The 27333-nt window shown below is 42.3% G+C and overlaps 1 protein-coding gene across 2 annotated transcripts in view; it reads left to right on the top strand.

Annotated features, from left to right (window-relative positions):
* The window catches only part of LOC146785172 (phosphatidylethanolamine-binding protein 4-like), a 263014-nt gene that overhangs the window by 51487 nt on the left and 184194 nt on the right, over window positions 1–27333 (top strand). For both annotated transcript variants that reach the window (XM_085636252.1, XM_085636253.1), the window contains exon 3: window positions 21815–21944. In XM_085636252.1, coding sequence (XP_085492378.1) covers window positions 21815–21944 — 130 coding nt within the window. The remainder of the gene's footprint in view (window positions 1–21814; window positions 21945–27333) is intronic.

Raw genomic sequence — 27333 nt, 5'->3', positions numbered from 1 at the left:
ACAATCTGGTAACGTCAAGTAGAGGAATTGTCCCAAATTAGTTTCAGTGCTAGAGGTGAATTCACTATGTTCACAGTTATGGTTCCATTTATAAGTTAAACCAAATCATTCATTGATATTCACATCCTCTCCTCTTCCTCTAATAGTCCTAGCATTACCATTAAACATTCTTGAGCGTCCTGCTGAACAATTTGAAAAAACATGGTTCCATTTATAAGTTAAACCAAATCATTCATTGATATTCACATCCTCTCCTCTTCCTCTAATAGTCCTAGCATTACCATTAAACATTCTTGAGCGTCCTGCTGAACAATTTGAAAAAACACTAGTACTCCAGTACACTACTCTACCTTTTAGACCTTCTGCAGCTCTGTTGGTGGTGACTTGCGTGTCGTTGGCTCCATATGGACTATAGCCTTAAATGGAAGTATACTTTGGATAATAATTGACTCATAAACATTTGAACCTTAAAGTGGTTCTGGAATGGGAACCATTGCTAACTTGTTATGCACAGCTCTAGCAGTAATTTTATTATCCTCTAATTTATTGTAATACTACTTACATATAACTTGCTGTGTGGACAAGGTAAAGTGTTCCTCTACAAATAAGTACACAGCAAACATTTGCCAGTTATCATTATTTTCTTTTTCACTTTTTAAATTCAAGTCAACAGTCCGTGTTTCAATCTTGTAGTGAGTGTGTCTACAACATATACAAACATACTCTGGTTTTTCAGAGCACATCGTGTTCAATGTTGTAATCGCTTCTTCAAAGCTATCAACTATAATACCTGTGTCCTGTTCTGCAACTGCTCCTGTTATCAACTCTTCATTTTCCGTAGAATCCTGTTCTGGACAAAAGAAACAAAACCTCAAAATATCACAAACCTTTTCTACCTCTCCCACAGTACCATGTAAAAGTGCTTTATTAATTTCTCCTAAATATAAAGCAGGAAATTTCACATAGTACAGCCTCCTGACTAAAGTTCACATTGTTGAGAAGTGTATAGTTTACATCCTGAAATGATGATAGGTGCATTGGCACACTTTCTTTGATAAACAAGGTAGTGAGTGTCCCTCCACATTTGTATGCTTTCTAAGCTTGCAAGGATCCAATCCTTGTAAAGTACTTATTTTGTGTTTTAAACCTCGCCTTGGAAAGATATGTTGAAATTTTCTTAGTATATCAATTGATTGCTGTTGAATACTACAAGCACTACTACAATTCCATTTGTATATAGGGCCTGAGTATGGCCTCCCTGTACCTCTTCTACAATAACTTGTTCTACATTTCTAGATACCATCACCTCTTTCGCTATAGGAATGCCATTTTTCATTTCATAACATCGCCCTCTATCATCAATAGTGTGAACGTATGTGTTATGTGGAGACAGCTTTCTTCGTTAAAGAAAAGCTCTGTAGTAGAAGTATGCATCCATTCTCCACTAAAAACTGTACAAAGGTTACTTCTAATCACTAATCCTTTCCCCTGGTTTTGTCTTTTCATGTACAACACCATTTTGTCAAGAGTCTTCATTCTATTTATAATCAAAATCAAAAGCTTCCTCTTCAAAGCAAAGGCCTTATCAATTACTCTCTCAACTTATTCTATCTGTTTAAGTGCCTCTCTCCTTCTTCTATACGTCTTCATATTTCTCAATAGATTTACAACCACTCTACTACAAAACATCCTGGCTCTGATTTCCTTAAACTGTTTCTGCCTCCTGGTTAAGGTGTATCCATCTTTGTTACAGTCTTTCCTCTTCTTGTAATATAGATATTGTCCACTCTTATTCTTTCTCATATTTTGCTTTTTATTTTCATTGTTTTGTAATCTTTGCAGGGGTCCACATGTATTTTTTTAAATGACTTTGTCCTCTTACCAGTAGCTCTTTTTTCTTTCGCCATTTTTATTTGCATTTTGCTCCTTATGTGTGTCAATTCTGCAGAGATACTGTAGTTGCTTCTGTTGCTTTTTCCTCCAAGCTTTTGTAGGCATTCTAACTGTCTGTAGTTATGTAGATATTGTTCTGTAAAAAGAAAAGTATATTTTTATTTTTACTCTAGCCAACGTACCCACTACTTTACTGCTAACTTATACATAATACAAAAACAGTTTTTATGTTAAGATGCAATTTTAAATCTACAAATGACCTAGCTATATAACTGCATGCACTTACTTCAATATGCCAAACCCAAAGCAAAACACAAAACGTTATTTATTAGTAACCTTTTAACATTATAGCACCCTCTCCCATTACACAACTGCACCATATCTTAGTTCTCACTTATACATGGTGAAAGACCAGTTTATCCCTTCTGTAGTAAATTTTACAATGAACATCCACTAAACTGTAGAAGTACATACAGTGTCAACACTGCAAATCCGAAAACACAACTTAAAGAGCTATTTGTGTGCCTCTCTACCACTGTGTTACTAGTGTATTTAGTATCCCAGTACTTTTCTATTTAGATGTATCAGATTAACATTTTGGGAAACGGTGCATATAGACATCTGCACATTAATCTCTAGCTGAGCATATAGCTCACTAATTCTTCCAAGTTCATGCAAAGAGTGTGTGACAGGTTGCATATATAATTAACCAGATGGTTCTACGAGGCTACATAGTCCTCACTAAAACTTGTAAATACATGTGTTTGTTGTTGAATACCTTAATACTCGCTGGATGATTGAATGAGTGCATAGGTAGTGCCTAGACGATTCTCTGATGATACAGGTAGTGCCTGGATGATTCCCTAAGTATGTGAGAACTCCATGGGTCTTTCCATATCTGCATCGTTACTGCCTGCACGTTTGCATGAGTATATCCCTACTATCTGGGTGTTTGGATGAGTGCATGAGTAGTGCCTGAATGATTAGACAAGTGCATTACTAATGCCTCAATAATTCAATACATGCATAAATAGTGGTTGAATGAAAAATGAGTGCAACTCTAGTGCCTGTAGGAGTGCATAGATAGTATATAGGTGAATATAAGTGCATGTATAGCATCTGGCAGATTGAATGAGTGTATGAGTAGTGTTTCAGTGGTTGGATGAGTACATGGCTGCTGCCTATGTGTTTCTGGTTGAGTGATCAGGTAGTGCCTAGGTGTTTAGATAAGTACATGGGTAGTGCCTGGATAATTGAATGAGTGCATCAGTAGTGCCTGGCTGATTAGATGAGTGCATGACTAGTGGCTGAGTGATTGCATGAGTCCATTGTTAAAGCTTGAGTGATTGGATGAAAGCAAGTGTACTACTGGGATGCTTGTATTAGTGCAAGAGTTTTGCATCAGTCACTGATTGATTGCACAGGTACTGGATGGGTGATAGGTTACCTCAATGGTACTCCCTGCATAATAAGATCGGTGCATGATTAGTGCCTGAGTGTTTGGATGAGTGCATGTGTTGTGCCTCAGTATTTCGATAAGTGCATGGGTTGTAAGTAACCCTGGACGTAAAACTCCGCTCCACTCACGGACTTTGCGGATTTTTAGCAACTTCACGTTCCGCATAGAACGCGGAGTTACCAAAAACTCTGCGCTTCGACCAGAAGTGAAGGTTTGTTTAGTTTGCGCGCTCAAAATGCATTTTGCGCGCGCGGGAGCGACTTACCGGGATGCCTGCGATCGCCGACGAGATTCCCCATCCGTTCGTGAGCGCCACGCGATTTGGAAGCCGAGAGTGTGCGATCGCGAACACGTCATTCGGGCGTGCCATTGGACTTTGAGCAGAAGTTTTGTGAAGATCGCGATCCCGAACACAGAATTTGCAATCTGGAGAAGAATCTCTCTCGAGCAGCATCAAAACCTTCTCAAAATGATGATTTGGATTTAAAAAACTCCTCAGATTGACATCTGCTGTACTTTTATGTGCAAGAAGTCCTAGAGTCTTCAACTTCCTGTTCCTGTCCAGCAGGCTCCTCCCAGTGCTTTGTCCATCTCCTGTTCACTTTTTATTTGGATTTGCTGCGGCATCATATATCAATGGATTTGAGGACTTTTGAATTTGAGATTTCACAAGTAAGTTGGAAAATTGGTGTTGTTTGTCTGATTGGGGCATTGCACCTACATTTTGTACTTTTTAAATTTATTGTTGTGGGTGGCCAGTAGTTTCAATAGGGGCCTAGTTGTTTTTTGTGAGTCATTTTTCATCTTTTATAAAGGAAACATGTTGCACAGTTCAGTTCAGTTTCTCCAACTTTTGAAATTAATTTGCAATATTTATTTAATTCACTAGCCCAGTAGCCGGCCAATAGGCCTTTCAGCCAGTAGGCCCAGAGCTACTCATGGGTGCATGAAACAACTGTTTCTGTGGTGTCTGTTGAATTTAAACATCATTTAGGGCACGGATGGCATTGGATTGAATTGCAAAATGTTTTTGTTTTGGTATTTCACTTTTTTTCGTGTGTGTTAAATAAATGCCTTTGTTGGATGTGTGTGGTTGTTGTGTATCTTGCAAACCTTTTTTAGCCCTGTGGATTTTTGCTTTTGGCATTGTTGCATTAACGCTGTGTTGTTTAGCATGCTTCCTTTGTCTGGCCATTGTGTGAGTGTGTTTGTAATAGTGGGCCAGCATTTGCCTTGGCTGAGCCACCCCGTGTGGCCAGGGGCCATTTTGTAACGTCTGTGTCCATACAGGCCTGCTTGAGTTCATTGTTGTCCAGGCCTCCTGCTTGTTGTGAGTGACAATGTGGCTGCTGGCCATTTTGTGGTGGTAGTTAGTGTGCTTTATGTTTTTGCCATAGGCCTGCATGTCTTTCCTTTGTTCCTCTTGGCTTATTGCAACCATCCATTGTCAGCTGCAGCTCCCTGAATGCTGCATCCCAGGTGATGCACAATGCCAAACCGGTACCATTACATTTGTATTTTTGTTGTTGTTCTTCTTTCCTATCCTTCCTGAGTGTACACAGTACACCATGAAAGCCCTTGTTGTCAAAGTCGCACAAATGGCTACACTGTTGTTATGTTTTTTTAATAACTGAGGTAGTAAAATTTTATAATAACACTAACAAGTGTGACCACACACACTAAGTTATATATTATATGTGTTTGTTTGTACTAGTAGTAATTGAACCACAACAATGAATGCCACGTTTCACTGATGTTCTTCATGCTTTTAGGTGTACAAAAGAGGAGGAGACAACATCACTCGTACTGCTAGACAGAAGTCCTGCTGCGCACAACATCGCATGACGTGTGACCACAGACATCTTTTTAACTTGTGCCACTGCGTGCTGCTAAGATCTTGAAGATGGCCCCAAAGAAAGGTACCAGGTACAGTACCAAGAAAGTTGCCAGTGACAGTGAGAAGGCACTGCCACTTACTACCAAGAAGACCGGTTTGTCGCCTAAGATCTTTTTTGGGAAAACAAAAATTGCGCCTGCAGCAATGACGTCCAGGGAGCAAGCTGGGAGCAGTACCACTGCATCAAAAGTCTCACCCCACTAACCTAGTCCCAAGCCTATGTCTGTCGCAGAGGCAGCCAGTCTAATCACAACTCCAATGCCGAGGAGCAGTGATGTTGAAATTGACTTATCACAAACTAGTTCACAATCAACGCAGGAGACTCAAATAAGTGGGCAACAACAGCCGCAACCACCGCCCCCAATAGTATTTGTTCCTCCCAAAGTAGGGGCAGTTCATGAAATCGAGCTTCCTGCAGAGGAAGAAGAGCAAGCCACTCTTTCAGAAGATCTGTTGTCTTCCAGATCCCTAGCAAGGAAAAGGAGGGTTAGTCCATCAACTTCTTCTGCAAGCCCCCCTTCTGATGATCTAGACCCCATTGGGAAGCCACCAGCTCGGTCTGAGAGTGAGACACGCCACAAGACCAGGCTAGGGAAAAGGAAGGTTCCAGAAAGCCTTGGAGTTATGGAGGTAGATGTAGAAGAGGAGGATGTTGACGAGCCAGTCATCATGGACATTAGTCCCGCCTCAGTGGAGACCGACATTACCCCATCCCAAATTGCTGAGAGGGATGTGGCACGGAAACCACCAACACAGATGATACCACCAACACCACCTCCTGCTTCCATATTTCGCCGACAGCGACCCACATCCACCACAACCACCTCAGTAGAAGTAGGTACTGCAGAGGGTCAAACTTCACGCCCACCTACTACGAGTTCATCCGGCATTGATAGTGGCAGCACCAGAAAGTTGACCTCCCCAGTTTGGGACTTCTTTTCAGTTAGCAGGAAGGAGGTGAACATTGCTATATGCTTCATTTGTGGCCAAGGTGTTAGTCGGGGTAAGCTTGGTACAAACTATGGTACCGGAGGCCAATCAACCCACCTGAAAAAACACTACTTGATCCAGTGGGAGGCACACCTTAGCTGCCAAAAAACTGCACTCATTGTTGTTGGTGGGTTTGAAGAAGTAGAAGATCTGATCACGATGGAAGGTGAACAAGAGGGAGACATTTCCTCTGGTACACAAAGTAACCCTGTCCCCAGCAGTGCAGTGATACCGCCCACATCCTCATCAGCAACATCACAGTGGCACAAGAGTCAGCCTGAGACACCAAGGGGTCCCAGGCAAGAGTTTACTGCAACGATAAATCGTGCGATGAGCCTAACAACATCTGGCGTTAAGAAGTCACCTGCATAAGTGGCACCAGAAAAGTAAAAAATCCTGTCTACCATTCTCAGCATGTTTAGGTCGGAGAGGCAGTACGAACGCAACCATCCAACGGCACGTTTGTACAACGCGAAGCTTGCTAAAATGGGAGCCCTGGACCGCTCCCTTTTTCTTTTGTGGAAGGGGTCAGTTTTCTTGAATTTGTGACAGCCATCTGCCCAAAATGAAAGGTTCTCAGCCGGTCCTATTTCGCCAGAGTTGCTGTTGCAGCACTACATCACTACGTGCTGGAAATGCTTGGACAAGCTTTGCAGCAGAGTGCAGTTCACACTATCCACCTGACAACAGACATGTGGACCAGTTGCCAAGCCACTGATTACATGTGCATCACTGCACACTGGGCCTCTTTTGTGGGGGTTAGAGAAAAGATATCTGCAGCAGGTGTTGTTGACACTGCTGAGATTTTTAATGCCTCTCGGAAACATGCAACTGTAGCCATGTTCGCCATGGAGAAATCTCATACTGCTGCAAACATTTTGGAAGACTTTGACAGCAAGGTCTTTGAATGGCTGCGACCAAGGGGGCTTAACATTGGTTTTATTGCCACGTACAATGGCAGTAATATAGTTAAGGCCATGGCCGATGGTGGCTATTTCAGGGTCCTGTGTTTGGCGCACTGCATTAACATCATTGTTCAAGACTTTCTGAAAAAAGAAGACTGAGTCAGTAACTTACTGACCACCTGCAGAAGAATCTGCACACATTTCAGCTATTCTTTTAAAGCTCGGAAGCAGGAGAGTCATTCATCGTGAGCATAGACTTCCACTTCACTTCACTTTAAAGAGCTTTATTTCGACATATTGTCATAAAAGCAAAGTAAAACAATCAATCCATCTTAAAAAATAGTCTCGCCGCTACATCTTTCATGAGATCACATAGCATACAAGTATACTTTAGTAGCATGGTATACAGACCCTGTACCGACCCATACAGCACAAAACTAAGCAATTAATCAATAGCTAATATAAATATTGATACAATAAAATCAGACAAATGACGAATTCATGAATTGTTATACTAGAAAATTAAGAGCTATTTAAAAAGATATAAAAACCATACAAATACAAATGGAAGCATTGCACACAATAAAAGTCATTCAGTACCCTTCTAAAATGTAGGTTGATGCGATTTCAGAATAATACTAACACAGGGAGGAGATGTTATGCTAAAAAGTTATTCATTGTTGATGCAAATTATTTAAATCTGATGCACCAGGCCCATTTAAATAATGTTGCTAAAGGAACAGCATAGCAAAGGTAAGGATCAGACCTCAAAATGCTTATAGCTTCACAACAGTTCCTAGTCCCCAAATTCTTACATAGGGGCGCTAGCCAAATCTTAACTGGTAAGGCATAGGCAGGGCATACAGAAAGAAAGTGTGGATAGGTTTCTTTGTGTTCAACACAATGTGGGCAATTGTCATCTCCAGAGTCTAGCCAATTAGATGTAAATGATTTTAACGGTAGACAGCAACTTTGAATTGAAAATAAAGTTTCCGGTCGAGGGGTTTGGTAATGGTGTCCCAGTATGGTTCTAAATGAGGATGTGGTTTTATGGACACGAACCTCCCGGTCAGTGTCGTACTGGCGCTCATTCTACTGGTATTTAGATCCATCATATCCCAATATGTCTTTTTCAGTACGGCCTTAGGTACAGACAGTAGATTGCTCGGGTTCTCCCAAAGATTGATCAAACCCATATAATTCCAGTTAAAGCACTCATCCAGGAGGTGCCAACATGTTGGAGCTCAACTTATTGCATGCTTGAACGTCTGTTTGAGCAGTACAGACCATTCAATGAATATGCCATGCAAAGAGGGGATGCTACTGTTAATGGACCAATGGGGCCTAGTTAAATGCCTGACAGAGATGCTATTTCCTTTCGAGCTCTTCACACGTGAAGTCAGCAAGGAGGACTGTACTATGGGCCAAGCTATCCCATTGTTGCACATGCTACAGGAACAGCTGAAGGGGGTGTCTTCAATGTACACAGGTGTCGAGGAAAAAAAAAGAAGCATATGAGTTGGTGGAGAGCTTAACCATTCGCGTATCTGAAAATACAAGGATGCAAAGCAGCATTGTGTCATGCAACCATTACATTTGTGCCACAATTCTGGATCCATGGTACAAAGCAGTACTGAACACATTGATTCTTTTTTCAAAAGGGGATGTTGCCAACTACAAAACTTGGATAACTGTGTAAGCCAGTCGCTTAGAAAAAGAACGGCCGGTAATTAGAGGCCCGCTACTCCAGGCCATAACAAGTGCTGCAAAGCAGGCGGCTTCGAGTTCAAATTCTGAGCCTGAGGGCAGTGCGGTTGGCTCACAGCAGCCAAAACCACCAAGAACACATCAACAAGAACAGGAGCATTAACCCCTCCAAAATCGGCATAGGAATGGTTTCCACAGCTAGGGCTTTTTAGATCTAGTGCTGAGGCTAAGGCAAAAGAGGCCGAGCAAAGCAGAGCACCCCTGAGCATTGAGCGGATGGTCCAAGACTATCTGGATGACCCAACAGAGGTCTACATTGATCAAAACCCATTGCTGTATTGGTATGGGAAAAGGTGCCAATGGCCAGTGCTCAGGAAGCTGGCGATAAAGTATCAGGCTTGCCCTGTCGCAAGTGTCTCTTCTGAGTCTGTTTTCAGTGCTGCTTTGCCGTTCTGACAGTGAGAAGGACCAGTCTATCGCCCCAAAACGTGACGAGGTTAACACTGATCAAAATGAATCGGCACTTTATACCACCAGATTACACCATACCTGAAGTAGCACAGCAGGAAGGTGATGATGACGACGACTTAGGTCATGGAAGTAGTGGAAGTAGTGTGTTAGATGACCTACTTCTGAGTGAACCACCAGAGTTTGAGGATGAGCTCTACTTCCCTAACAACAACTACAACTTGTTACTTTCTTTCTTGCTTTGACGCCCTCCCTAAAAAAAAAAACCAAAAGATACAGCTAAGGAATATTATTTACTTTTATTATTTGTGTGTGTCACTGTCTTTCTGGCCTGAATCACAACTAATCCATCAGCACTGTCTTAATCTTTTATTGCCGGATTGGAGTTGCAACTGTGTGCAGTCAGTGAAGAAGTAAATCCACTCCTCCGAGTCCTGCTCCAGTCCTGACTCACCCTAAATCCATTTCCAGACATTGGTTGGAGAATAGTACAAGAAATGTGAAATGTGTGCCTGCCTCGTTGATTCCCTCCAAAGAACCTGACTATAGCTATCCTCCTATCGGAGCCTAGAGGGACTGCCCCATAAGAACAGGTAAATGATGGCATGCATTTGATGCTGACTCTGAGTGATCGGTGTTTGTGTTGTTGCTGTGCATGAGTCTACTAGTATTTAATCTACATACAAACAAGTGACTTAAGTCAATGTTTCCCTTCTTGGTACACTACAGAGTTGGACACCATGATGACCATACCATACTCGCAGTCAGTCAGTAGGATCGGAGATGATTGATGGAACGAATAACTCGGGGGTTTCATGAAGTGGCCTAAAAGGTAAACAACAACACCAGACCTACATTACTGTGTAGTGGTGGAGGCGAGTGTAGTGGTATGACTGACACTGGTGCATTGATTTAGTTACTTAAATTGGAAAATGGTATGTTGCTGTGTATGTGTGCTCAGTGCTGTCTGGCTGAACATAAATCTCAACGAAGTGGAGGTTGGTTGGGCGCCACAGTCCTGCTCCTGTTGTGTTGTTGTAGGTTAATGCTGGAAACAGAGTAGACATGATTTAGCCATGCAGCCTCTGAACGTTTTCTTGTTGCACTCCTCCTAAATTTATGCCGTTTAACTGATTGATTTTTCAATATCCTTTTTGTTTTTCCATCTACACTTACAGGCCGGCCTTTACTCTAAGCTACGCTGGGAAAAACAACTCACACTTACCTTACCAATCTGCATCCGCAAGGCAGGCACCAAAGATTGACGGGATGAGCGTCCATGGAAGGAAGGACCAAGAGGAATGCCAAGATGCAACTCCCAATTTGACCATGACATAGTAATAGTATCATCAATTAATTTGATACATTTTTTTCTCTTCCATCATTACGACTGTGTGTGTTGTTGTTTATTATGTTTGCTTAAATTTGACTCCTACAAATATTTTTAAATTTTTCTTTGCTAGCTTTGAAAGGAAGCCCGGTACAACAGCAAAACATTAAATGTATGTAACTGGGGTCTCTTTGGGTGCAGACAAACAAGGCAATTGCTTAATGATAATAATTAATAATATACTGCTGCCCTGTGCTATAAGTCTAGTACTACTCATCAAATTATCATCATGCATGCATTTCCTTTTTCTCCCTTAACAGATTTATGATGGTCGTCTGACAAGATGAATGTGTTGTCCATGTGTAGTGTTTGTCTTTGTCAAACCTTTCCCTCAAACCCCCCTTTCCAACCATTCATCAAACCCTAACCCTCTTCCCTGGGCTGTGTGATTTATATTGAGGTGTGACTAAATTAAATTTACACCAATAATTGATCACACACTTGCTGGGGCGGATGTGGTGAAAGCAACACTAACTAAAGGCAGGGCGAGGATCTTATTCTGCTTGCCCACCCATGCTCAGTATTCGCAAGTAAAACATTTTTCCAGAGGAACATAATCCATCATAATTAATTGCCGGCATTGATTCATCATCTCTCCAGCACTAAAGGTTACGCTTGTCCACTTCATAGGTCTAGTCATCTTCAGTTTGTAACTTGTACTAGGCTATCCCCGCCACCATTATGTTTTATTTTACTTTAGCATTGCTTATCATTATCATGGTTTCTTGTTTGCCAGTCTTCTTGTGTACTGTACTTCTACTACTCGTTCTAGTCTCCCTTAGGCGACTGACTGTCTCAAATGCTACTGTCAGTGTATACTACTACTACTACCACCACCACCATGGCATCTTGGGAAACCAAACCATCATCACCATGCAGCCGTTGCTTTGCCTAAGTATAAATAAACAGCAATCACAGGTAAGAGAAGAAGTTTGGGGGGAGGCATAATTAATAATATGCAAATTAATTCATGAATTCACACACTCTACCGAATCCAGTTGCTGACTGCATAGACTAAGAGCAGAGACTGACAGTACAATTAGAACAAGTCACAAGTTAGGGTACCGCATCTATCTGTTGGTGTGTTACACTATCGGCAGATTATTATTTCAATCAAAAACTGGCTGTGGCCATGCAGCAGCAAAGGAAACCGCGTGAAGTAAAGGACTACCCCCTCACAAAACATTTACATCGTATTTAAAGTAAGTATAAATAATTTATCCCCCAAACAAAATGAACTAATGGAAAAACCCACAACACCTGACCCATCCCTCTCCCTAAGCCCAACCAATGTCCAAAGATAAGAGTCCAATCCAATGTCCACTCCAAAAGTCCATTGTCCATAAATATAAACCCCAACGTTTCCCCAACGCCCAAATACAACCCACCCCAAAAACATTTTTAAAGGGGCAAGGTGACGGAGTTCTAGCGGCAGGCTCGCAGTCACCAGTTACTTTCCAGGACCTCCTTTATCCACTCCTCTAGGCACGCCATCCGGAGGAGCATGCGGTGCTTGGGGGGTGGGGGGGGGGGCAGCAGTGTTCAATGACGTTTGAGGAGGTTGAGTCCGCCCGGGTAGTACTGTCCTACCGGGGTGGGCAGAGGATTCCTATCATGAAGCATGACACTAATAAGTGTGTGAGGTTTCCTCTTCCATTAAGGATGACTTCTCGTAAGACAGGAATCTAGGGTTGTAGTCCTGCAAAGTTTACATTTGCACCAGAGCCACAAATCTTGGTACTCTGAGTACACGTTTCTGTGTATCACTGTCACTGTACGGGGAGGGCCGCGGTAAGAATTAGAGAGAAGCCGGGAAGGAAGGACTGAAGGCGCTCCGCAATGTGTAGCCACCTCTGGGGAAGTGTCAAGCTGGTATTAGAGGGAGTCCAGGTGAGGATAGTGCCTGCTACCGTCGGCTTAGCATGAGAGGAGCAAGGCGGCGTACCAGCGCTGTAAGGGTCAGGTTGTCCTGGGGTCCAAATGTGAAGAGCCCGAATCGCCACAGCTCCCGTAGCCCGCTTCAGTAGGGTCCCCACCAGCGGGCCATGAGCAGGTGTGCAAGCAGGAGCCCGGCACTGAGAATGCCCACGTTGCGGCGCAGCAGGTACTGGGCACCTCCAAAAGGCTCTAATCCAGCAGGAGAAAGGGCGACGACGGCAGAGTGGATCTTGATCTGGTCGAGGCTGGAGGCCGAAGCGCCCCCCGAAGGCCCACGTCACACCGCGCCAAACTCAAGTCCCTAGCGCGGGATCGTGGCGTGCAGCAGGAGTCATAAAATGGCGTCCAGTGTGCTTCTGTCCGCCGCCGTCATCACCCCCTGGTTGGCCAATACAGTGGGCTGATGGTCCAGTCCCAGTCGGCGCAGCAGGGCAGGGGAGTCCGGCGTTGCGGGCGTTGAGCAGGGCCGCAGCTAGAGGCCCCAGACCCAGGGAGGTCTATTGCGCAGCAGCAGGGGAAATCCAGCATGTCCGATAGGCTTCGGGAGGGGAGGAGCCCGGTGGGATGCAAGGCTGGTGGCTGTACTCACCGCCGCCACCCGGTCAGAGATCCGGCGTGTTGAAAGGCCGATATGCCTCCCGAAATTCTGTCTGCCAGTCTTGATGCGCCCGTGCTGAGTCGTCGCACGCCTCAGGTCCCGCAAAGGGGATCATCGTGTAGTCTGCTCCTGTGCGCAGAGTCTTGCCCCCGATCACCTCTATCTCCCAATCCAACGCCGCTGGAGGGGCTCCCGGATGGCGTCGGCGCCGCAGTTAGGCGACACTCTTCGCTGCTGTGATCTCATGACGACAGACCCGCCGCCGCAGCCACGCCGCTCGACACTCCGCTCCCGGCCCGCGACCAGCGCAGGCGAACAGCCGTGGGCGGGAGCCCAAAGATCCGAGGGACACTCCGGTGGGTCAGAACAAGAGCCTGGGTGATATGAGAGGCAGTTCAACCGTCTTCCGTGCTGAATAGACCGGAAGGCCGGTGCATTAAGGTGGCGGGTGGAGGAGCGAAGACAAAGCACGTCTTAGTTCTCCGCCATCTTGGCCACACCCCCTTCAGCTCTTTTTAGATAGTTTTGACGCTTTTATAATTTGTAAAAACTAAGCACAAGAATGGTACACCACTCTCATACAAAGCAACTATAAAATGGCAACTTCTTCAACTTTCCAATCTATGATCATGAGAAAGGCAGCAAATGAAATCATGTCTTTCATTTTAGACTACTGTATCTCCACTTGTAAATGGTTAGCATCTGTTAACCCTTTCCCTCTCTTTCAAAAAGAGACTCCTGTCTATGCGTGTTCGCAAAGTTTTCGCGTAATTGAAAAAAAAAACAGAAGTCCAAACCTATATTTAGCTTCAGTTTTAAAAAGTTTATTACTTAGTCATTAATGAAAGTCCTGAGCACTCAGAGTCCCACAGATTTCAGAAATATTTGTGATTCTTTATTTTCCATCCAGAAGTTCTTCAATTGTAAGCACGAAGATAAGCACTCCAATATGACATCATAACGACAGCCAACACGTGTTTCGTCATATGGCTGATAAGCCTCCGACTTCCTCGGGCTGTAACAAAAATCAAATAACCCTAAATTACACCTACCCATTTATGGGTCTAGTACACCATTCCCCACCAGAAGGGTGTTGGAAATATAGACAAAGTATTAAGAAATGAATAGTGTCCAACAAAACGTAGTCCTCACCAAATCAGCCATAAAGTGCACAACTCAAGATAAGATTCTCAAGCAGTAATTATAGGAAAAGAAGGCACCAAGAGTATAGAAAGAATCAAGAGAAGTACATACTAGTCAGTACGCACAAAGACAATAACTGACCACTTTTTTTTAGATGTAGATATAACACCATCTGTATAAGGTCAGATCGGTAATGTAGTGTACCTGATCTTATCTCCTTCCTATATAAGGAAACAGGAAATCTCAGTAAGAATACGAACCACACAGTACCATAATAAATGACAACAACATCAGGGAGCGCCTCTCAATAGTACGACAATTCTTGTACCACTTAGCCCCATCACTCTGATTCTAAATTCCTTGGTGATAGAATACTCTTCAATTAAGACATCACTTTTGGGGCGATCTCACCTCCATTACATACACACCGCTCAATAAGGAGGTCAAAAGAATATGAAAAAATAAAGTAAGTAACAATCTCCACCTACACCATTCAGTCACGTCTTTACCAACAGCAGGCAGTCTATAGTAGACAAAGTATAACGGTGTCCAGTCTGTCCCAAGCGTGCTACAACAACAAATATTAAGGTTCAGGGTCACATAATACACTCCCCCTATCTACTCAACAGACATCCCATACCAATATAACCCACAGCTGCCTGATTCCCCTTTCTCCCCCAAATCCTCGATAATCTCAATTAATATGAAAAAAATGTCACAGGCCTAAAGGTCTAGTATTACGAAAGGCCAACTGTATTACACTACCACCCCTAACGCAAACATCTAAAAGCAATTTAAAATGCAAAGTTTTCGTTCACCATTACCATAAACAAGCAACCTGTTTGCTAAACAAATCTCTTAAACAATATTCTTAAGGAAACAAACATGAACTTATTAAACTCACCCAAGTATCCAAATCAGTCACACAGAGAGCACTCCACACTACAGATTTTGACGTTTACCGTGGGCACCATCTTTCTCGTCATCTAAATACTAACCTTCCCAAGTCACACGACCTCTAAAGTTACGTCACGGCCATCTTATAGTGTAGTTACGGTATAGGCAAAGTCTTTCATTAATGCGTAAAACAGTCATATATTCATGTAGCACAAAACAACTCAATTTATCCATTCATGATACACTTACTCAACTTTACCGACAATAATATTAGGCGTATCACCCAAACCGTATCGTCATTCTGCAACCTGAGGTGAAAAAAGTAAACCTCCTGAATAAAATTATCCTGTAATGTTGAGTACGCACAAAACCTCACTAGACCAAAATGCTAATAATTATAAACTAAGGTGGGAAGAATCAACAAAATAAATCGGCACCAACCTCAATCTAAATAAAGGAAATAAGTAATCAGAAAGAAGCAATAATAGGTTGGTAAAAAGGGTAAAAGAATCCAAATTATTGAAACCGGAAAACGTATTCCAGAACCCAAATAGGGGAGTAAATTCACCAGCAACAAAACATAATTGTGTGTGTTGCGACAAAGTCAAAATACATCATTACAACTCCATAAGCAGTTCAAACCATATATCCTTTACGTAAGTTAAATTCATAATAAAAACAATCAAGGGATGAAATTTAGACATCTCGCTATGTAATATAATAATCACGGCCATGAACAGGTTATGTCACCATGTGTGCCCGTTACTATTCGGCAATACATATGCTATGATACAGGTAGAAATATACAGTTACACGATTAGTACAGAGATACGCTCTCATGATTACATACAGGAGGTGTCCTGACTAGGGCAGCAACTGTTCTTTCAAATAATCTCAATCAAAATGTAGTCATAACATTTAATTTCTATTACATGTTTGTACATCATAATCTTCTTACAGGCGTCAAACCCCAATCATCTAATCACCCAGAAAATACTGTAACTCGTAATCAATATTGAGTCCTAGCTCTACTGATTTCAATTTCATGATCCAGGAGGCCTGACATCTGAGCCTATACAATTTCCCAGAATCCCGAAAGTGGTTGGCAATGAGAAGAATTCTCTCTGGTTTGCCCACTGTAACCCTCTCTGTATGTTTCAGCACTGTTGTACGTGATAAGTGACATGCCCTCCTTTTAGCCTTTGCGACAATATTCTTGTCATGCCCTCTGTTCAAGAAGCGGCCTTCTAGATCTGTTAGAGTGGACCCAAAGTCTACATCTTCGCTACAATTTCTGCATGCCCTCAGCATTTCCCCAAATGGAATAGCATTGATTTGGGATTTAGGACGAGAGGTGGTCACATGTAAAATTGCATTACATGAGATTTCTTTTCTATGTAATCTACTACAAATTTGTTGCCCTGAATGAACAGTTCCAAATCAAAAATACCATTCTGTCTTGGCTGTGTGTAAATGTGAATGATTCGTTCCAATTGTTGTTATTGAAATATATAAAAAAAATCATTCAGGAGCTCCAGGTTTCCTGTCCAAATCATGAGACAGTGGTCGATGTATCTGCCCCAATAATGTATTTTGTCAACCCATTTCACCCCTTTAGGACTCCATATCCACTCCGCCTTAAAACATTCCATGAAGAGATTGGTAAAAGACGGAGCAAATCTGGAACCAATAGCAGTTCTGTTCAGTTGTTTATACCACGAGTCATTAAACAGGAACACATTGTTATCAAGAATAAGTTTGGTCATATCCACGAGCATCTCCGTGTGTGCCAAATCTGGAATAGCTCTGGTGTTCAAACAATGTTTAAGTGACTTAATGCCTAAATTATGTTCGATATGCTTATAAAGTGATACGACATCCATGGTCACCATGGTTATGCCTGCCTCCCAAGTAGCATCACTTATCAAATTGAGTATATGTTTCGAATCCTGTATATGGGAAAGTAAATTCTTCACATATGGTCTCAAAAAAACATCCACATATTGTGAAAGTCTCTGTTGATCTACCTATTCCAGTTACTATAGGTCTCCTGGCGAGAAACAGTAAATTCTTGTGAACCTTAGGCAAGGTATATAAGCACGGAAAACGTGGGCTGTCTATCACTAAGTTAAAGTATTCATCATCACTAAGTAATCCAGCACCGTGCCAATTCTTGTGTATATCATTGATCTTGGTGGTAATTCCCGGTATCGGATTATTGTCCAAACATTTATAATTCAGAACCATACCCAATTGTGAGTAAACTTCATTGTCATCCATTTTATTTATTAAAACAAAATTGCCACCCTTATCCGCCATCCATATGATCAATTCCTTATTGTCTTGTAACGATTTCAAAGCCACCCATTTGACTTTAGTTCCGTTGTCCTGGAATTTTTTTTATTTTTAAGACGTAGGTTGTCTAACTCATAGTTAACCGCCTTATAGAATAAGCCAATACTGTAACCTGGTGTTATTTAGGGGGTTCCACCTTGATTTGGACTTCAGCCAACTCTCTGTACTGTGATCCATACTGAGTTCTAAATTTAACCGGTAACCTACTCATAGTGAGGGGATCATCTTCATAATCAGTCAGGGAGATAAGCGTGTTTGTATCCTAAACATCTTATATCGTCAAATTGCTAAAATTAACACGCTCTATATTCCTTCTAGTCTTTGGTGGATGTATAGCAAACATTTTTCTAGTTTCAACAAATGAACAACTTATACAAGTCAACCTTTACTTCAACTGGATTACAGCATCGCAACAGACAAAAGGATAACCCATGTTTCAAAACAGTGTACATATCTGGTGTAAGAACGATATCTGACTGGTTATTCACATTAACTTCCTGACTCTCAACCAAACAAGGGACAGCCTCTAACTTTTTGTCTAAGTTTATTACACAGTCCTCAGGTGGAAATGAAAGTTTAGCATTACTTAAATTGTCTTATAACTCCTCAACTTTAAAAAAAGAAAAAATGTTCTGTCTCTTTAACACCCTTCCCCTAAATATACTGTTAGCTCGGTGAATCAGGCAACCCGGAGGAGCCAGTAGGTCACAAGTTCACAGCACATTCTAGAAGGACCATGCTACTTCCAAATCAGATACAGCATGTGTGGTTTACGCCGCAGATTCAAAAGCATATCCATTTCTGTATTATATTTCTTCTTTTAAACAACAGCCAAAAATAGGACTTCTTGCTAATGCATCCAACACACTACCTAATATTATTCACTCACATGCTGACAGCATCCAGTCAAATATATATATATATATATATATATTTTTTTTTTTATAGAAAACACCTCCATTTTAACTGCTTTTCATTTTGGAAACTACCTCATTAAGCTCCAGCCTTCTTTTGACTGCTATTGCTCCTTCACTTTAGAATGCTTAGCGTGTGGATTGTTGGTCACAGCTATGTCTATGGGGCTAAAGAGGCTGCAAAAAAAAGAGAAGTATTGACAGGGACTTGGGTTTGCCAAATGTGTAGATTACTTGGTTTGGCCAGAGAGGGATAATATTTCATCAGTTGCTGGCTTTGGTTAAAACCATAGTTGATTGCCGAACTCCTCACCTCATGATTGTGCACTGTGGAGGCAATGAGCTAGGCACATTGATTGGGGTACGGGGTGGAAATCCTAATGAAGGATACCTTTGCAGAGCTCATGTCGCTTTCCCTCACACTGTCTTGGTGTACTCTAATACATGCCAAAGAAAGAAATGGAAGTGGTCAAATCAATTCTGTCCACCGATTGACAAAGCCTGGAAACATGTTAATAAAACTGTTTATGCATTCTTCAGAGACCATAACATGGGCTTAATTTATAACACCAACCTGCGTTTTGACATTCTTGGAATTATTTCATGGAGTGCACTTTACAGACAAAGATAACTGGGTGTTTCTAAGTAACCTGAAACTCTGCATCCGGTCTTATCTGTAGTTGTTTTTTTTTAAATAAAAATCATTTTTTTTGGTTTTTGAGAATCTTTTCGATAAAAGCAGACATTCAACGGCCACCAGCACATGCAAAAATAATAACAACAAAAAATCCATTCTAAACATTGCACTACACATATTACTGAATACATGCTTCTTTAAAAAACATGTTCAAACTCATGTTTTTGTATTAAGTTTCTTTAAAAACCATCTTTAAAACCTATTTTCCGTGTTCAGGGCGTTGCGACAACATCGTTAACCATGATGATCGTAGCTTTATCATAAAGTTTAAAACACGTGTATATATATACACATCTTACAGTATTTTACACTCTAGGTGTTTATTACTGTAGTGTCTAAAGTCATGTTTTTCTAGTGAGTTTCTATAAAAACCATCTTTAAAACCTATTTTCCGTGTTCGCGGTAACACCAGGACCCACGATAACGTGGGTGCCAGTGATCCCTGCAAAGACGTCGTGTTAGTTGCGATGTCCCACAATGGTACACGGGGGGCAGGCTTGCGATCATGGTGCTGTCGAATATTGCGCACGATTCAAAAAATCTGTTTTGGACACATAGCTACAACCCCCATTTCTCAAACATGGGGTCAGAGTACCTGCACCCTGACCCCTTATTTTAGCTTTCACTGAAATTTTCAGCCCGGGAAATGTTCCCAATCGAAGAAATGGCAGCAGCAACTTTCTGTTCAGATTGCGTCAAGCCAATCAGAGCATCCCTATTGGCGCGCGCATTCTTTAATAATCGGGAAAGAGCTGCGAAATATCCATGGCCAGAGATATCACTATTATTGTTAACTGATATTTCTAAAAAAACTACTGAAGGGATTTGCACCAAATAACAAAAAGCATCTAACAGTAACTGTTACAGCGCCGACTCCCAGTTCCAAACTGGAACACCGAGTATACGCCCGGAGAGCAAGGACAATGTGAAAGTAAACACTACAATAATGCAGAATGGAAAAGTTTCTATTCTTTGTTGTGATATACGCAAAAACAACAGTTGATGGACAGAATGTAGAACAATGTCATACATTCACCCCAGTACAGAGATCTGGGCCTAAATCCATAGTTTTTTTGCTCACCATGCCGTTCCAGTTTGAACCCAGCCATATGCAAATCAGTCTTGACCCTGTGCCTCATGGGAACAGTTCAGCCCGAACTGCCGAGCCAGGTCCTTCCTGGACTGGAAACAAGCATCCTAGGACCGGTTTCGGGGTTTCACCCCTCTTCAGCCTGGATTGCTTGATTCCAGTGGCATGGAGAGCACGGGACCCACGTCTGGGCATACCCTACCCAGTCGGTGTGACAAATGCAAAAACAACAGTTGATGGACAGAATGCAGAACAATGTCATACATTCACGCCAGTACAGAGATCTGGGCCTAAATCCATAGTTTTTCTGCTCACCGTGCCGTTCCAGTTTGAACCCAGCCATATGCATATCAGTCTTGACCCTATGCCTCATGGGAACAGTCCAGCCCGAACTGCCAAGCCAGGTCCTCCCTGGACTGGAAACAAGCATCCTAGGACCGTTTGCGGGGTTTCACCCCTCTTCAGCCAGGATAGCTTGATTCCAGTGGCATGGAGAGCAAGGGACCCACGTCTGGGCATACCCTTCCCACTTGGGGTGACAAATGCAAAAACAACAGTTGATGGACAAAATGCAGAACAATGTCATACATTCACCCCAGTACAAAGATCTGGGCCTAAATCCATCGTTTTTTTGCTCAACATGCCGTTCCAGTTTGAACCCAGCCATATGCAAATCAGTCTTGACCCTGTGCCTCATGGGAACAGTCCAGCCCGAACTGCCAAGCCAGGTCCTCCCTGGACTGGAAAAAAGCATCCTAGGACCGGTTTCGGGGTTTCACCCCTCTTCTTGATATACGCCATGGCTCAAGTTTCCCTCCCAGTGGGTATTTAGGAGCGCTTACCCTGGTTTCGGGCTAGAGATGTTTGTTCACATTGTGACACATGAACTTTTGAGTTTGGACAGACTCATCATTTTTCTTCACACAGAACCACAGATGATGATCTAGCTTGACAGGCAGTGTATTGGGTAAGGTTTCGCTTCAGACAGTGAATAAAATAACAGATGTTCAGATAGGACATGGGCTACATGTACTTATCCAGTGTTTGTCTGAAATGGCGAAGCCACTTTACAAACGATCAGACATTCAGCTGTCATGTAAGAGACAGAGTAAATGATAAATAATCATTAGTACAGCCGGATGAAGGAGGAAAATATCAGTCTGAAGACGGTGAATGTTTGACGTCTGTTTGTACACAGGCATGAATAGGAAGGTAGCTACACAGAGGGGGTTAGAGATAGATATTTCACGCTGAAAGGGGTAAGAGAATGTGATGTCACTTTACAGGGTCGGAGATAGATGTCTTTTTGTGCAGTGCCCTATAGTGTTGCTCACACAGGCAGACATTTCTCCACTTCTCACTGGATTGATCATTGAGAGGTAACCTCCCATATGGTCAAACATTGAACTATGCTTATGCACACGATTGGATGAGTGCTAGTGACATCTCATGACCTGTGTATTCTCTTTGCAGAAAGGGGCTTCAGGTCCTCTATCCAGGACTTGATGCCTCCTGCAGTGTCATCCCAAACTGTGCTGAGTATCGGGAAAGTCTTATGTCCGACTGGGGCCCACCAGAAGTGAAGTTTCCATTTGCCAGACCGGTAAGTGTTATACTCTGGTATGTAATGTATACTTGTAAAACGCAAACATATATCAGAGTGGGATGCAAACATTCAGTTTTAGGTGTGACCTATTGGTACAAAGGTTGTGTTGCATATGGCATTACCATTCACAAACCTGTCCATGTACAAATTAGATATCCCTGGTTTGTTCATGTGAATAGTACATCAGACGCATAATGTCTAAATTGTGGTTTATAATTCGATTGTGAATCTTCAGGCGATATTTAGTGTAATATTGGAAATGTTTGAAATCCTCTGCATATGAGACTATTGTTGTTTTGCTATCTACACATTGAGACAAAACGTCCTTGTTGGCCATGATTTTGATCTGTATATGAGGGGCCTAGTGGACACCCAATTCAAGGAGTGCATTATTTAATAGTAGGCCAATATGGTAGTCAGAAACTAGAGAGGTAAGATTATACCTCATATGTCGTAGTCAATTAAGCATGCTCTTGTGCACCCTTAGCACACATCGGAGAGCACTAAAAGACCATCTTGGCATGCCTAGCCTGGATTCAGAAGTGACTATAGCACAGAGTGAATCCTTTTATTGTGTCCTGCCCACAGCTAAACCGTGGTAACCAGCAGATCTTTCTTTAGTGCCCACCCTTCAGACATCCCTGACAGTGGCGCACTGTGGATCTTTCCATTGTGCCTGTTCTAGCATCCCTCATTGATGCAGCAGATTATTCTGTCTTGTCCAAAGTCTTGTTCAATAGTCTTTTACTTGGTGCTATACATGGTGCTCCTTTGTGTTGTCGCAGTGCATATAGACATTATCAACGTAATTACTTCTGATCGCTATAATCTTTGTTTCTGGCATAACATTCCCTTTCCTCTTCTTTATGCTTTAATGAACTATTATATGCACACTGCTGCAGCAAATTGATCACAAGGAGGTGCAACTCTATTTTACATTTGTAGAGATTTGTTTAAATGTAATCTCACGTCTCGAATATTATAGCCTTCATGTGAAATGTTGTCTGTTGCATTTTAGATATCTGCTAGTATTCAGTAGTTTTTTTTTTGTTTATTTATTGTTCAAAAGAATAGTACCTGTAGTTTCAGAAGGATTTTGTTAAAATTAGATTGTCTGTGTGGTTGTCATTTATATGTAATATTCCATTTGGTGATTATGATACTGTAGCAAAACCAAAGGGGATGATGGACGGAGTGTTGAACATTGCAAGCACTCACCCCCAGTCAACTGATCTGGGTTTAATCCATCATCATTCTTTAGCTCACTCCGCCACCCCATTTCAGACATGGCCATATGCAAATCAGTCTGACCCTGTGCCTCATGGGAACAGTCCAGCCCGAACTGCCAAGCCATGTCTTCCCTGGACCGGAAACAAGCATCCTGGGACCGGTTTCTGGCTAATCTGCCGTCATCAGCCAGGCTAGCTTGAATCCAGTGGCAAAGTGAGCAAGGGACCCACGTCTGGGCATACCCTGCCAACTTAGGGCGAACTAAGCGAAATCAAAGGGGATGATGGACGGAGTGTTGAACATTGCAAGCAGTCACCCCCAGTCAACTGATCTGGGTTTAATCCATCATCATTCTTTAGCTCACTCCGCCACCCCAGTTCAGACATGGTCATATGCAAATCAGTCTGACCCTGTGCCTCATGGGAACAGTCCAGCCCGAACTGCCAAGCCATGTCTTCCCTGGACCAGAAACAAGCATCCTGGGACCGGTTTCTGACTACTCAGCCGTCATCAGCCAGGCTAGCTTGAATCCAGTGGCAAAGTGAGCAAGGGACCCACATCTGGGCATAAACTGCCAACTTAGGGCGAACAGAGCAAAACCAAAGGGGATGATGGACGGAGTGTTGAACATTGCAAGCACTCACCCCCAGTCAACTGATCTGGGTTTAATCCATCATCATTCTTTAGCCACTCCGCTACCCCAGTTCAGACCTGTCCATATGCAAATCAGTCTGACCCTGTGCCTCATGGGAACAGTCCAGCCCGAACTGCCAAGCTGATTAGCCAGAAACCGGTCCCAAGGATGCTTGTTTCCGGTCCAGGGAAGACATGGTTTGGCAGTTCGGGCTGGATTGTTCCCATGGGTGGCACAGTGAGCTAAAGAATGATGATGGATTAAACCCAGATCAGTTGACTGGGGGTGAGTGCTTGCAATGTTCAACACTCCATCCATCATCCCCTTTGGTTTTGCTTTGATTACGATACTGTAGACATGTTCAGTAAATGTTTTGACTTTCTGAATGTGTTGCTTGTACACATTAGCGATAAAGCCCATTCTAGACAGCAATATAAAAAAACATGTTTTAACTCATCTGTAGCCTTTCCACCTCAGAATATTGAGGCCTTTGTCCCTCAGTTACAGGCAAATATTGAACAATGCAATCTCAGGATTTCAGCATAGCAAACAGCCATCCACTCTCCAAGTGGGGGGTGACTATCTAGAAGGGACTGGTGGTGGGAGCTGTTCAAATCTGCTACCTCCTGATTTGTACATTAACCATTTAACAGTCATTGTTATATATCACATAACAAAATGTGGCCATCACTTCATTTCACATTTATATGTTTTCATTCTGTCATCAATAAAGACACTTATGCTCAACGTTTGTACCATCTTTTCATTGTATCCCTGGGATTGGATTGCAGATTACAATAATTTTGTGGGGAAATCCTTGCCTCTATGTCCTTAATAAAATTGAAACTGTCCTTCACAATTTCTAGGAAATGTAAAATTCTGTGTCAGATCAGGTGGTTAGGATTGCATGTTCAAAGCTTACTGAAAACTAATGATGCCACCCCATCACTTACTTGAAATAGGCCTTTTCAAAAGTAGATTCAGTCGACCTATGAGGTGCATTTAGGATATACTCTAGGTGTCCACCTTGAGAGAAAGCCTTGGCCTCTCTTGCAGAATGAGCCCCAAAAAGTAACATCTATCCGCTTCATTTATGGTTCAACATACCCATTTTGCAATATTTTGGGATGATACGTTGTTATAAGAGCTTCTGAATGGATATCGGGAATTATCGCCTCCCTGGAGGTCAGAACTCTCCAGTCATTTTTCTGTATGTTGTAAAGCTGCTTATAAGATCACAGCTGGATTATCAAGAAAAGACAGATATAAATACAATTCTTATATTTTATTTGGCTCTCTAGGATACCCAAAAAAGTTACACCACCCGAATTATACATCTTTTCTATAAGGTTTAGAATTTGGGCAACACTCTCGTGTACACAATGAGACACAGTAACATTTCCAGTTTGGCTGAAAGGTCCCTACTCAATAAAAAGATGATCCTACCATGACACAAAAAGCTTTATAATCACCTTCACATCTTATAGTTTAGAATGCTTATGTTCTGGGGCCAATGCTAAGTGAAAGTCCCTTAATAGTCAACATATCCAAGGGTGTTAACCCTAATTTGAGAGGAAGTTTTAGATATTAACAGCCTCCTTCCGCCATGGAATCTAAATTCCATCCTTCCCATCAGTGAGATAATCTTCTCCATGACAATCGGTAATGTTTGAAAATAGCCTCTGCCCAGGCCTTCCTAATGTAATCAGAATTTTGAAGTGAAAGTCCTGAGACTTCCCAGTGTCTTCTGTAAACTTCCATGCCATTAGGTGAAGTGATCTTTCCCGGACTATCTGGTTTGAATTCCTCAGACTGTCCAGCAAAATGTTTTGATGATAGGGAAGAGGTATTGGAGAATCCTACGAAAGTTCCAGAAGAACTGGAAACCAAACTTGTGATATCCAATACGATGTCCATATGACCACAGCCACCTTTTGACTCCTCACCTGCCCAGGAAACCTCACGATAATTGTAAAAGGTGCAAAAGCATATTTGCAAGTCTTACCCCAATCCTGGGAAAAGGCATCACTAGCCTTGATCAGTTGATCTAGTCTCCAGTTGTATTACAGCAGCAGTTGATTATTTAGGCTGGAGGCAAAGAGGTCTCATCCCAAGGGTAACAGCTGTTCATTAAGAACTCAACACCTTCCAGCATTCATGCAGAAACCTTAAGTTCCGATCTACTTCCAGGTTATGCTTTCCAGGTATACAATCCAGCTCTGAGGAACTCATTCCTCCTAATTAACTGATGTACTGGAATGCAGATACATTATCCACCTTTAATAGAACAGAACAAGATACTTTGTCCTATGTCATTCACTGCACTGCTAAGGTTTCCACCTGGAGTTCCAAGATATTGAAATGCAGATCGGGTTATTGCTCGGACCACTAACCTCCTGTGGTAATATCCCCAGATTGAGCCTCCAGGTTAAGGTCTTGCATCTGAATCTATGCCCAGGTCTGTGGATGAGTCAAAAATGTTACTGGCATTCCAAGCCTCTGTGTGCTCCAATTGCAATCAGATTACTGTTCTAGTGTACTGCAATAGCTTACTCTTCTCCGAATAGTGGAGGTCTTTCCTTAGATGAGAAGCTACAAGTTTTTGAAGAGCTTGATAACGGAGGGAATCTGGAAAGATACGAGGCCAGTAGCCCCACCACTTTGGCTAGTTGTCTTAGGGATATCTTCATTCTCGAAAGAGAAGAGCTGCTTTCAGTTCTTTGCTGGTGTTTGTTTTCTTCTAAGGAAGTTTCAGGGTCATTGAGAAACCAAGAAACTTATGACAGGCAAAAAGAGAGTGACCCAAATTCGTAACCTTGGGCTCTTTAGACGAACTTTAGAAACCACCTGGTGCACTGCGAAATTCGGCACCGTCAGATAGGCAACATTCAGGTTCATTCTCATGATCCATTCGGTTTGGGAGCAAAATGACAACATGAAGAGATATTCCCTCAATTTTGAAATGGCGGTGCACAGACTACTTGTTGAATGCCCAAAGTTTGAGGTCTTTCTTTTCTATGAGAAAGAAATTGCTCAGAAGCCATTTGAATAAAGGGTTGTAAGTATCACTGCTCCTTTTCTTCACAATGCTTCTACTTCCTGGTCGATGAGGGAACTTTCTTCCACAGAAAACATAAGGGGCATGGGCCACGTTGAATGATCGTTCTTCAGACCTCATGTGTTTTTATTGATTTTCAATTTTGCATTGTATCAGCACACTTCAGGCAATACTATTACAAAATATTTGTAATTTGACACCAGTATTTCACCTGCATCAGTTTTCGAGGAAAGCGCATCTAGATTAGACATCAATACATCATAAACGTAACTGGTGTTTTCTCTTAGTGCAAAATTTTCAGCCTAGGGGATAGAGAAATAAACTGTTTGCAACACAACATAAATATAGCCAACTGTATCCTCACATTGACTCCTGCGTTTGACATTATAATTTGTTAAACATAATACCACAATGCACTTCCAATTTTTAGTAACTGCAAATTCTATTTGCTTGCTTGCACGCAG

The sequence above is a fragment of the Triturus cristatus genome, chromosome 11 (assembly GCF_964204655.1).
Source record: "Triturus cristatus chromosome 11, aTriCri1.1, whole genome shotgun sequence".
Lineage (NCBI taxonomy): Eukaryota > Metazoa > Chordata > Amphibia > Caudata > Salamandridae > Triturus > Triturus cristatus.
This window is presented reverse-complemented; position numbering and strand designations above follow the sequence as displayed.